Source organism: Mustela lutreola, chromosome 15, assembly GCF_030435805.1.
Source record: "Mustela lutreola isolate mMusLut2 chromosome 15, mMusLut2.pri, whole genome shotgun sequence".
NCBI classification, from domain to species: Eukaryota; Metazoa; Chordata; class Mammalia; order Carnivora; family Mustelidae; genus Mustela; species Mustela lutreola.
Genome location: NC_081304.1, coordinates 45,558,250 through 45,570,598, shown reverse-complemented (window position 1 = coordinate 45,570,598; position 12,349 = coordinate 45,558,250). Strand labels below are relative to the sequence as shown.

Genomic DNA, 12,349 nt, shown 5'->3' with positions numbered 1-12,349 from the left:
CAAACCTTAGAACAACTTGAGCAAACAGAGGCTCAGAGATGCTAAGTAACTTGTCTAAGGATACACAGCCAGGAAGTTGTAGTTAAGACTTGAGTTTGGGGGGTGCCTGGGTGGCTCTGTCGGTTAAGCATCTGCCTTTAACTCAGGTCATGATCTTAGAGTACTGGGATCAAGCCCTGCATTGGGTTCCCTGCTTAGTGGGGAGCCTGCTTCTCTCTCTCTCTCTCTCTATCTAGCTGCCTCAAATAAATAAATAAAATCTTAAAAAAAAAAAAAAAAAAAAAGACTTGAACTCGGGGCACCTGGGTGGTGCAGTTGGTTAAGGATCCTACTCTTGGTTTCTGCTCAGGTCATGGTCTCAGGGTTGTGAGATAGAGCCCTGTTGCGGGGGGGGGGGGGGGGGTTCGGTGCTCAGTGTGGAATCTGCTTGAGATTCTCTCCCTGCCCCTCCCACTTGTGTGCACATGCACACACTCTCTCAAATGAATAAGCAAATCTTTAAAAATAAATAAAGACTTTTTAAAAGTCTATACTTTTTGTTAAAAAAATTTTTAAAAAAGGCTTGAATTTAAGGAACACTTGGGTGGCTCTGTTGGTTAAGCATCTGATTCTCGATCTCTGCACAGGTCATGATCTCAGGGTTGTGAGATCAAGCCCCACATTGTGGCTCTGTACTCAGGGGAATCTGCTTGAGGATTCTCTCTCTTCATCTCTCTCTCTGCCCCTCCCCCTGCTTGCATGCTTTCTTTTTCTCTCTCTCTCAAATTGAATAAATAAAATATTTTTAAGAAATAAAAAAAAAAAGACAAGTCTATGAAGCCCAGATTTTGTTTTTAAGATTTATTTATGTGAGGGGCGCCTGGGTGGCTCAGTGGGTTAAGCCGCTGCCTTCGGCTCAGGTCATGATCTCAGGGTCCTGGGATCGAGTCCCGCATCCGGCTCTCTGCTCAGCAGGGAGCCTGCTTCCCTCTCTCTCTCTCTGCCTGCCTCTCCATCTACTTGTGATTTCTCTCTGTCAAATAAATAAATAAAATCTTTAAAAAAAAAAAAAAAAAAAAGATTTATTTATGTGAGAGAAAGTGCACACGTGTGCATGGTAGGGAGGGGCAGAGGGAGAGAGAGAATGTCAAGCAGTGTCCCCAGTGAACAGGGCTCTAAGCAGGGAGCCCAGCGTGGGGCTCAGACCCACAACCCAGAGATCACAGCCCGACCTGAGACCCAAGAGTCGGATACGCAACCAGCTGAGCCAGCTACGTGCCCCTGAAGCCCAGACTCTTTATCAGCCCCCTTTATTTCTTCAGCTTGCCTCTTTCCAGAATGGGCCCATTGTTCCTACTGTTGTACTTAACTTCTTACTGCCAGCTCCACAATGCTGTTCATCAACTCTCCAGGATAAACATAATCTCCCTTTCAGTAGCCAAGTACCGTACCTTTTGGACTATACAGTAAAACTATGAGGGTAGCCTCTTCCCTCCCCACCAAGTCTACCCACCTGCCCATTTTCCAGTTTCCACCCAACCCTCTCTGTGAGACGTACGGGCCGCAGAGGGGTGCAGGTGCCTGCACGCACACAATGTGGATGAGGCGAGCAGGCTGCCATCCCTCTCTGAACAGGCATCTGTGCATTGCCACCTGATGGAAAATGGCCCCCGTTGCCTCCACTAGGGAGAAAAACATAGCCTTTGGGAACCAGCCATGTGGGCTGGGGTGGTTGCTATGGGTTGATCGATGACACTAGCATCTCATCTTGTGATTCACTGAACTCTCCACTAGCACACAGACTGAGGGCTCAGGAATGCTGGGTCTAGACATTGGGATCCAAAGTGACCAAGGGAGGGACCTTCATTTAGCTGCCTTGTAGAGAGAGATATGGGGCCCTGCTGCACTAAGGATAGGGAAGGAGTGAAATGCTGATTGATTGCTATGGATGGCACGCCCACGGGTTACCAGGTTATGCTTTCAGTGCCTGCATAGGTCTCCTTTCTTTCTCCTCTGACCTGGGACCCTTTCTCACAGTTCAATACCAATTTCTTCTGACTCAGGTAGGCTACCAATGTCTGTCTCTCCATTGTAAGCTACTTCCTGTGTCTTAAGAGTACTTACTTGTACATCCTTATGGCCAGCTTCCCTTCTGCCTCTGGATTCTGCTCCTTGCTTGGAAGTCCCTCCCTCTAGGAATGTGAGTAAACCACTTCCTCTGTCCTCCCAGCTCCAGAGGATTCCCTGTGTCTGAACTTTCATTGGCCAACCTCTTAGGCTGACCCACCCTTGGCCACTACAGAATTATCCTTCCCACCCTGCAGGCTCCTGTGAGGGTGAGTCGTGAATAACCGGAGGTTCCCAGTTTTTGAAAACACTTTTTAGTCTGACTTAAGCTCCTTGTAACCAATCCTGTAGGCTTGGCTTATTAAAGATGATAATTAACCCATTGCTAATTGACCTCAGAAGCCAGCCAAGCAGCCTCTATTCACCAGCCTCGGAGGTGGATTTGTAGGCTATTTTAAGCTTTCTTAATAATCTCAGCAAGACTTCACTTTCCTCTCTGCATCTTATTTGCTCTAAGGACATTCTGTAAAATTAACAAGCTATAAAGTTTGATTGAAGGTTTCAACAAATGTGAGAATAATTGGCTCCATTTAGAGAAACAAGAAAAACAACCTGTAAACTTAAGTTTGTAGAGGAAAAAACCCATGTGATTTTTCTCTTTAACCAGAGGAGCAGTAGCAAGCAGGACTTTTTTAAGACCAGAAAAAATAGAACTGGCTGATAGTATAGGTTTAAATTCTGATTCCCTCAAACCAGAAGTTCAGAAAAAGAAGTTTTGCAAAATCTAACCAGCCACCGTTGTGCTCTTGTGCCTTCCAGGAGGCCTGTTTGGAGATAACAGGAACCCAGTAAAGATGGCATGAGCCCCTTTTTCCCTAGGGCTTGCATCCAGAAACCTGGTTCAGCTCTGTGATGCCTCCTCCTATTCCTTTGCTACGTGAGCTCAGAGAAAGGAAGAATGTTCTCCCTTCCCCGTGGCAGCTATAAGGTGCTAAGTCTTACAACTCAGAGTACATCAGTCTGTGGTACCTGATGCTCAGTTCCTTTTTTTTTTTTTTTTTTTTTTAAGATTTTATTTATTTATTTGACAGAGATCACAAGTAGGCAGAGAGGCAGGCAGGGAGAGAGGAGGAAGCAGGCTCCCTGCTGATCAGAGAGCCCAATGCAGGCCTTGATCCCAGGACCCTGGGATCATGACCTGAGCTGAAAGCAGAGGCTTTAACCCACTGAGCCACCCAGGCGCCCTGGTGCTCAGTTCCTTTACTCTCTGTCTCTTCCCTCCTCCCCCATCTTCCATAAGACAGCTTAGATCGCTTTTTCTGTTCCTTCCAGGGCATATCTGACCAGGCTGGGCTTGTCCCTTCCCAAGTAGCTATAAAGAGTTTCCAGAGAACTCCATTCCTTGCTTATCTACCACCCCCACCCCAAGGTGACCCAGACAGGTAGCTCAGTCTGCCTTCTGTCTTCTCTTTTAACCTAGAGGTTTCTTTCTGCTTTCCACAAGACCTAACCTTTCGTGTAGTTCCAACCTTCACATACCCCATGACTGCTCACATTGTATCTCTAAGGAACTGAGCCTCGGCTCGGACAGGCCAGGCTCTTGTATCGCCTTGCCACATCTCGCTTTCAGTTTTCCTTTCTGCCTGGTTCTTTGCGTGTGGATCTGATCCAGTGATAACTGGAGCCCTGAAGCTAGAGGTTTCAGTTCCCACTGGTGGGGCTCACTGCCTCAGATGGGCTTCAGGGGAAGGGAAAGGGGCTTTCTCTGGATGCCTTTCTTTTAGCTCTTCCCTGACCTAAAGCCTCAGTTTTCTTCTCAGTGCTGACTAGAGTGATTTGTGTGAGACGTTTTGTCCATCAACTTGGGAGTTCTGGTAACCTCCTACACAGTGATTCTCCCTACAGAAAGTCCAGGACTACTACTGAGAAGGTGCTGGATCCCAGGTTCCCAGGGTATTCCCTGGCCATCAGCCCTTATGCTTCCATCTAGCTCTAGGCTAACCCAGCCTTTTACCAGCACGGGAAGGAGTCCTCTTCTGCCCAGCTCTTTCTCCTCTAGAGAGTCTAGAGTTTGTCCAGAGCTGCAGTGTACAGATGACTTACATTCTGTGTTTTTCGTTGATACTGAATGGAAAAGTGTGCTCATGAACAGAGCTATCGTGGAGATTATGTCATAGACTTCAGCTGGTCTCCTTCCTCTCCAAGCTGGGAGCCCAGCTTTAACCCCTGTCCTACCAGGAAGTCCTCCTTGGCCAGCCAAAGATCATTATGGAGTTGGCCCTTTGTGGGTGGTTCAAAGGGCTTCTTCTGTCATGATGTCTCTTATTAACCATGTTTACACTTTCTTCCCCACTCAGATGCTGGAGGATTTATCTGGGAGAATATTGCCATAAGCCTCTTGTAAACTATAGGACCAAGGGAATTGTAGTGCTTACCCTGCTGGGCTCATTCCTCCTGTCTTAAAGCAGAATGCTTTAGCAGATAGGCTGTTGGGCTGCGGACAGAGGTTTCTCTAAGACCCTGGACAAGCCCTGGACTTTGTGCCTCAGTTCCCCCATTTGCTAAATAAGTAGAAGCACATTCTCATTCACAGTGCCCTTTGGGAACCTAAAGAGACTGCACAACTTTGGCTGTCCTCCCTATTAGTTGGATTGCAGGGGAGAGAGTTCGCAATTCCAAAAGGTTAGGTGGCTTTTCTCTCCCCAAGTGCATAGAATTCTCTCCATACCTCTCAGTGCAGCTCAGAGACCCCACTGGATCAAAGCCGTTTGAGAATCCATCAGGAGTGACCTTGCCCTAGGGAAGAAACTAATGGCCATAGCAGACAAAATCCCCAAGGAAACCAGGGTGACCATCAAAGATGGGGGGCACTCCTTTTTGCTTTTGTGTCCGTGTGAATGACCATCCCCGTTGATGCCCTAAGGATGTTCTGCAGGCAGGCTCAGGATGTCTGCAACCCTGGGTCCTGCTGTGCCCTGGAAATCCCCGTCTCCAGGAGTCCCACGTCCACACATGTACCCTTTCTCCCTCTTGGCCAGGAATCACACTCTCTTCCTGAACCTTTGAGCATGCCACCCAGCGCATGCTAGAACAGCAGGAACTCCCCTCACTGCCTATCAGTGGGCACACATAGCCACGGACACACACTCCTGCTCTGGGCAAATTTCTGCCACATGTTTGCCACATCCAGGTGGTGCCAAGGACCATGGCAAGCTTTTTCTCTGTCTTCCTCTCACCCCTCTATCCCCACCTCCTCTCCATTCAGTGGTAATAGCTTCACACTGAAAAGGAAAGTCCTGGACCCATTACATAATTCTCCATAGTGCAAGCAGTAGCTGGGGCATAAGGTCAGAGGTCATAGTGGGGTCAGGTGGCTGACACACACTGTAACGACAAGGTGGTTAAAATTAGACCACAGAGAGGAAACTGGCAGTCTTGTGGAAATGCAGAAGTTTCCTCTGCAAGTGAGAGGCTGGGGATGCAGGGAGGCCGCTGTGCGTGCTGCCTGCCAGGCCATTACTCATTGCAGCTCTGTTCTTTAATGCGTTTTAGCCCCTGCTTCTGTATTTCCAGCCTTCCTCGTGACGTGTTCGAACACACGCAACAGAACTTATGGTTACCTGCCCTGGCCCAAACCCAGGACTGGACACCCCAAACACAAGATGGCTGTCCTTTCCTAAGCCTTCGCTGGGTAGCCAAGCACCTATTAGGTCAGCTTCTCAGGTGGAGGTGGTCAAGGTCCTTAGCCCAAGATTCAGGCCTGTAATGTTCCCCAGGGCCATCGGTGAGGGTGCACAGGGGCCACTCCCAGGCAGGAGAAGAGCAGGTTTGGCGCAGAGAGGCAGCAGAGGATAGAGTCACAGAGTTGCAGTCACAGTTGACTGGTGTGTGCTGCCATTGGCCCTGGCTGGCCAGCTGGCACAGTAGTGCTTATTTCCATAGTGTCCTAGAAGACTTGGCCTGTGCCTGCCTCATGCTCCCGTGGTGTCCAGATAAGGGACAGATATACCTGTGAAAGAGTGAGCACACAATCAGAGCCAGTCTCCAAGTTAGTACTTGATTGTGTGATCCAGATGTAGAGGTCACATTCACATTCTGGAATGGGGGGCTCTCTACAGGGGCTAGAGTCCATGCTGCTGAAGGGGTGGTGGTCTTCAGCAGTTTCCAAGTTCCAGATCGAGCAGGGCTCTTCCTCTCCCTTGGAGGAAAGGACCCCGAGGGCAGGGATGAACAGCAGGTCGTGAGAGGGTGCCAGCATTGCAGATGGGTTTGTAAGTAAGGACACACCTGTGTGATCTAGCTGGAGAAGGACCCCAGACAGAGTGACTGTGGAAACGTCATCTGAGACACTTTTCGATGATTGCTCAAGATACTGAATTTCATTTCGGCTTAATCAGCCCCAGCTTCTCTGACAGCACTGGCTTACATGCTGATGTGGCCACATGGGAGCAGGATGGCACAAACCCCTGGAGGAACAGAGCTTTGGTGAAACACCCCCCCCACCTGCTTTGCCTGTCTCCCTTCTCCTTACAACAATTTCCTGCCTGACCCCAGTCTCTTGAGCATGAGAAGCTCTTGGGTGGGGCAGGAACCTGTCAGGGGAAGCCCAAAGTGATCTAGCTGAAATGAAACAGCCAAGAGAGCCCTCATCATTCATTTTGCACTCAGGCTGGAAGTGCTCCTCTCAGGAGCCTAGAGAGGGGAGCTGGGAGGGGAATGGAGAGTGGCAGTGAGGGTACCAGTAAGCTGTGTTCTGTGAAAGTGGTGTTCTGCACTCCACCCTGCCTTCTATCAGTTAAATTCTAAGATGAATTTAATTTATTCTTTTTTTATATCAGGACCTCAGCAGAAGAAAGGCAGAAGTCCCAGAGGGCACCTATCATTGGTCATGGGGATTTCTGCTCCCCCAGGGATGACCTAAAGAGAGACAGTGACTTGCTTCCTCTAGAGGATCTTAGCCCTCAAACCCCCACCCCCACTCCTCCTTCACAAGCTCCTACACACTCAAAGTCCCACTTGTCCGCTCAACAGCCTTGTCCAATAACTTTGACACACTCCCTGTGTGCCCCCCTGCTAGTGAACAGTGCCTGTCATCTTTGTCTTCCCTTTCAGAAAATGCTGTTTCTCTTCTCTCCCTCTCGCCCTGTAGGTTATTGCAGCCGACTGCAAAAGGGTCACAGTGCTGAAGTATTTTCTGGAAGCCCTTTGTGGACAAGAAGAGCCTCTGCTGGCATTCAAGGGTGGAAAATATGTGTCAGTGGCACCCGTCCCAGACACCATGGGAAAGGAAATGGGAAGCCAAGAGGGAAAACAACTGGAAGATGAGGTACTGTGCGGGGAGAGCCCGCTGTGGCAGAGGGGAAGGCTCCCCTCCCCACCCCCAACCCCGCTCTGCCCATGGCTGCCTACCCGGTTATTTATAACCACTCAGAGCAGTATGGATGTGGACGTGACCAGCCAGCTTCTCAAGAGTGCACTCTGCTGGTGCCCCTTCCTGCCAGTCCCACCCCAGTGTCTCCATCTCCCTCTGCTACAAGTTCCAGATGCTGCTTTTTAATGTTGCATTGGAGGAGAAGGGAGGGAAAGAAAGTTTAATAATGTGCAGCTCGGGAGGCTTAGGAAAGGGAGTGGGGGGGATGTTAGGGTTCAGGCTGAGGATCAAGTTTATAGATGTGTGGAGCTCAGCGCAGCACAGGCCTGAACTCCAGCCTCCAGCACACGTACAGGAAGAGCTGACATTGCTGGCCCCGTGTGGAAAATCACCCCCTCCCCCGGTCTACTCTCCCTCCCTCCCTCCCTCCCTCCCTCCCTCCCTCCTGCACATCCTGATGTGATTAAGGAATTCTCCTCTTGTTTGTTTGCCCTTGGTTGTTCCTGTAGCCCTTGCTTCACTCCAGACCGTGTGTATATGTGTGTGCGCGTGCGCACGAGCCTGTGTACCCACCCGCGCCAGACCCCACCGACAGTTGCCCTCCTGTGCGCGTGTGTGTGTCTTTCTGAGGGGGATTGTCGTCATGGGTCTGTATGTATGTATGTCTGCTGCCAGCTTCCCTGCTGGCCATGGGTTCTGAGCAAATGTGAGTGTATGACAGTGTTGGCCCATGCTTGCATGGGACAGCACTGCCGGCTGCCCTGCTGTACGTCTGAGTGACTCCGTCTGGGCGTGTATGCACGCACAAGCCTCACTTTTGCCTGTCAGTTGGCTCTCCTTTGTTACCCCACAATGTTAAAGGCTGAGGAGACTTAGGTGGGAAGGAACGTGGGACTTCAAGAAGGGACGGAAGTGATTCTAGCCAGAGGCCAGGTCAGCCGTAGGCCAACACAGTCATTTGGCCCACAGCAGTCTCAAGCGCCTGGTGGAGCAGGGTGGGGTGCAGGGATGAAATCAGCAATAGGCCGGGGAAGCCAGATGTCAGCTGGAAGCTGTCATCTGTGATCTGAAGCAGTGATAGAGTGGCCACCTTTGGTTCGAAGTCTTCAGAGCAGCAGAGTCTTGGACTGGCTTCATTAGAATAGCTTGAGAGCCCCACCCCACCCCTGATGACACAGGGCTTAGCTTCCAGGACAGAGGTGGTTCCAGGGATGAAGCTGAGCCCATGATTCCAGACTCCAGATGAAACCTGGGCAGGGAATAGTGGGAAAGAATGAGCTGTCATTACGGGAGGAGGCAGCAGGCTTGCTAAAGCCATCGGGGTGTCCAGGCTCCAGGCAGGACAGAGTAGTGCCACCCAAGCCTTGGGCATTGTGCAGGGAAGCATGGGTGGGGCGGCACCGTGGCCAGCTCATTCACCCACACCTCCAGGCTTAGGCAGACAGTAGAAAGGAAGCAAGGCCAGCTCTCCAGAATTTCTGGGACACATGTCCTCCGGCCAGCGGAGTCTATACTACTGAATCCCATTAGGCTAGTAAAGCCTACAGATAAGGGCACAATATAAAAGCTAAGGAGGGTCTGTGCCACTCATGAGGAGCAGACCAGCACTTTGGGCCCAAAGTTTGTGCCACTCTCTTTCTCCTGAGGCTTATTGACCAGACAGAGGTTGTGACCCACGCCGTGCTGCCCACTTCTTCCTTTTCCCACGAACCTCCTGGGTTCCTTTATGTTAGTGGCCCCTGGGAAACCCTACTTACCCTGGTCTGTGTAATTTCATAACCCTGCACTTCCTCGTTTGCTGTGAGAGCTGAGTGAACCTCAGACAAGCCTCACTGACCCCCTTTTGACCTCAATCGAGCTTACCCCAAGCCCCGTGATAACCCTGTGTATCCCTGATCAGAGCAAGCAGAGGCAGTGTTCCCCACAGGCTGGTCAGCACCCCACTCACCCCAGCTCAGGTTAACCCCACGAACAAGGAAGTAATGTGTAAAGGGAGTCTTCCTCGTTCTCATGTGCTGGGCCTCCTGGCAACGAAGCCTGTGACCCTATAGCCTATGGGTTGTGACATGGACAGTCACTACAGACAGTGTCCCAGACCCCTGAGACTTCTGGGATAGCAACACTTCTAGCCTCATCCTGAGACCCGTCTCTTCCGAAACTGCAAGACTGAGTCACTGAAGCTAGGCAGAGGAGGTGGGAGGGGGTGGTGATTCTGTTTCTTCAGACATTGTTCTTCATGAGCAGAAGAGAGCCCTTATTCCTAGGGTTGCTGCCAAAACACCTGTCTTCCTATCCCCCTAGAGTCTGCTCCCAAGACAAAGCATCACCTACCCACCTACACACTTTACCAACCACTTTCAGCCAAAAGAATCCATCAGAATATCATCTTGAGATGGACAGTTAGAGGAGAGAGCAGAGTGTACAGACACATCCCAGCTGGGCCTACTGGAAGCCTGGCAAAGCTGAGCCACTTGGGACTGGTCTGGCCTTGCTGTCTAGATTCCAGATCCCAGCCCTGTGCTTCTTGCCCATTCTTCTTGGTAAGAGCACGTGCTCTGGAGTCAGACTCACTGTGATTTGAATCCCTGACACTTACTAACTTTTATCCCTGAGCAAATTGTTTTAACTCTCTAAACCTCAGTGTTTTCATTTATAAAATAGTGATGATAGTAGCATCTGTTTTAAAGACCACCATGAGCATTAAATGAGTTGATACGTGAAAAACACACTTAGCCCAGTTGTCTGGCCAGTAGTGAGCATTCAGTAAATGGTAGCCGTTATGGTGATAATCGGTGTCATCATTGTCATCCAGGTGGAAGCATAGGAATCTTCTACTGATCATTCCATTACCCAGGCTAGTCCTGTCCCTCAGAGGACATGGTTTTGGGCAGCTGCATGTTCTCTGCTGACCAAGGTCAGAAGTGAGAGAGTGAGGAATGGAGCCTGGGACCACCCGGGGTGTGGGGGCTTCTGAGAGTGAGACTACAAGCAGGGAGGGCCATCCCTGGGGAAGGTTCCACCAGCCTGGCAGGAGGCTCCTGAAGCTAGCCAGCCGTCTCTGAGCCTGCCCAGGCCCCGAGAGGGCAGCTGAACAAGGTCATGTCATGTGAATTCCTGTAATGGGGCTCAGCAGCCCCCACACCGCAGGCTGTGGTCTTAAAAAGAAATCAGGGCAAGGTCTGCTGAGCTACAGCATCTGCTCTCTGAAGCCATCTGGGGGGCAGGGGAACTTATACGCCTAACTCCAAGCTCTTGGCCAGAATTGATTCCTATCAGATCATTAGCAGGAATTAGATCTAAATCGAGTGGTTTAACTTTCTCTGTTGTTTTCCCCTTTGGTGATTTCAAAATGAAATTTGGTGCAAAGCTTACTTGGTGAGTGTGTGTATAAGCATCGAAGTACTTGTGTGTGTGAGTGCCTTCTGGTGTGGACCTGTGACTCTCCAAGAGGAAAGAGCCTGAAGTGCAAAACAGAGCAGTTGGTCAAGGGGGGGGGAGGCAGCAGCTTCTTTCTGTTCTCTGTCTGCCTGAACTGAGAGAAGCGTACACCTTGGGGCCCTTTGCAAGGAACATCCAAAAAAGCATGGCATTGGGAGTGCTGGAAGGACAGGAGGGTGGGTCTGGTAAGTGCCATGGGCTCACAGTCTCCTCTCTTCCCTGGTGTGTTCCACCACCCAAAGGAAGAGGACGTGGTGATTGAAGACTTTGAGGAAGATTCAGAGGCCGAAGGCAGCGGGGGTGAAGATGACATCCGGGAACTTCGGGCCAAGAAGCTGGCTCTGGCCAGGAAGATAGCCGAGCAGCAGCGCCGCCAAGAAAAGATCCAGGTGGGGCCTGTCTGGGGAGGGTGGTTCCCATCAGGGTGGTGGCAATATAGGACGTGAGAGGGGTGTGAGTCCCGAGTACGGATAAACAGGACCCTCTCAGGAAGAGACTGTCTTGCAGTGTCCTTTACTGGTTCTACCCATTTTCTTTCTCTATCACCAAATTCTGGTAGCACTTATAGTGCCTAGAGTCTCTCTTCTTATGGGAGAAGGAAGAAGCTTCTGCTTCCAAGGCAGAAGCAGGTTGTTCTCAGAGAATCTGATGAAAGCTTCTTCCCTGGTGATGATCTGTGAATATACACCCACACATACACAGCCTTCCACACAATTTCAGGGGCTTCAGAGTTCCCCTGAACCTTATCCAGATGCTCCTGGAGAGGTCATGGATGCTCTGTAGAGGACACCTCTTATCAGGGAAGAGAATGTCAGAGCCACAGTCTGCTTATCTGGATTCCCAGTGTAGTGGCTGAGCCCCTCTGGACAGGACACTCTGGACCCGCCCAGAGAGAAACTGCTTCATCTCCATACAGGGTTCTCCTATCATCAGCTCTCTGTGTGACCCACACCTGCCCTTCCAGCAAGGTTTTCTTTATGGCTCTCCCAGGTCTGTCCTTTTGCACTAGAAGCTCAGTTCCTCTTATCTAGCGCTCAGGGCAGACGAGGAAGAGCCAGTCATGCTCCTCCCTTTAAAGACTTCAAAGGCTGTGAGCATGGGGAAACATTAGGACTCTTGAGGAATGTCTTATTTTCAATCCTTTCTTCAGCCACCCCTGCCTTTGGCACAAGACATAGTGCATTGTGGTCAGACAGACCTGATCTAAGGCTTCACCACTTACTGGCTTTGGGACTTTGGGCACATTGTTTAACTTCTCAGAGCCTGTTTCCCCATCTGTAAAGTGAAAGTGGTAATAGCGCCTAACTCCTAGACTTGTTCTGCGGCCTGTGGGAGCCAGTGCTGCAGGTACTTAACACAGCAAATGGCACACACAGTGTGTACTCCTTAAATGGTCACTGTGGTCTTATATGTGTCTGAACACCAATCAAAAGTCAGTCCTGGGAAGGGGAATGAATACCAGTCAGGACCCACTGTTCTCGAGGCATTCATGTC

The 12,349-nt window shown here is 50.4% G+C and overlaps 1 protein-coding gene across 2 annotated transcripts in view; it reads left to right on the top strand.

The window, feature by feature from the left end:
• The window catches only part of SMG6 (SMG6 nonsense mediated mRNA decay factor), a 249,835-nt gene that overhangs the window by 220,191 nt on the left and 17,295 nt on the right, over nucleotides 1–12,349 (top strand). For both annotated transcript variants that reach the window (XM_059150396.1, XM_059150397.1), the window contains exons 14-15: nucleotides 7,196–7,372; nucleotides 11,098–11,244. In XM_059150396.1, coding sequence (XP_059006379.1) covers nucleotides 7,196–7,372; nucleotides 11,098–11,244 — 324 coding nt within the window. The remainder of the gene's footprint in view (nucleotides 1–7,195; nucleotides 7,373–11,097; nucleotides 11,245–12,349) is intronic.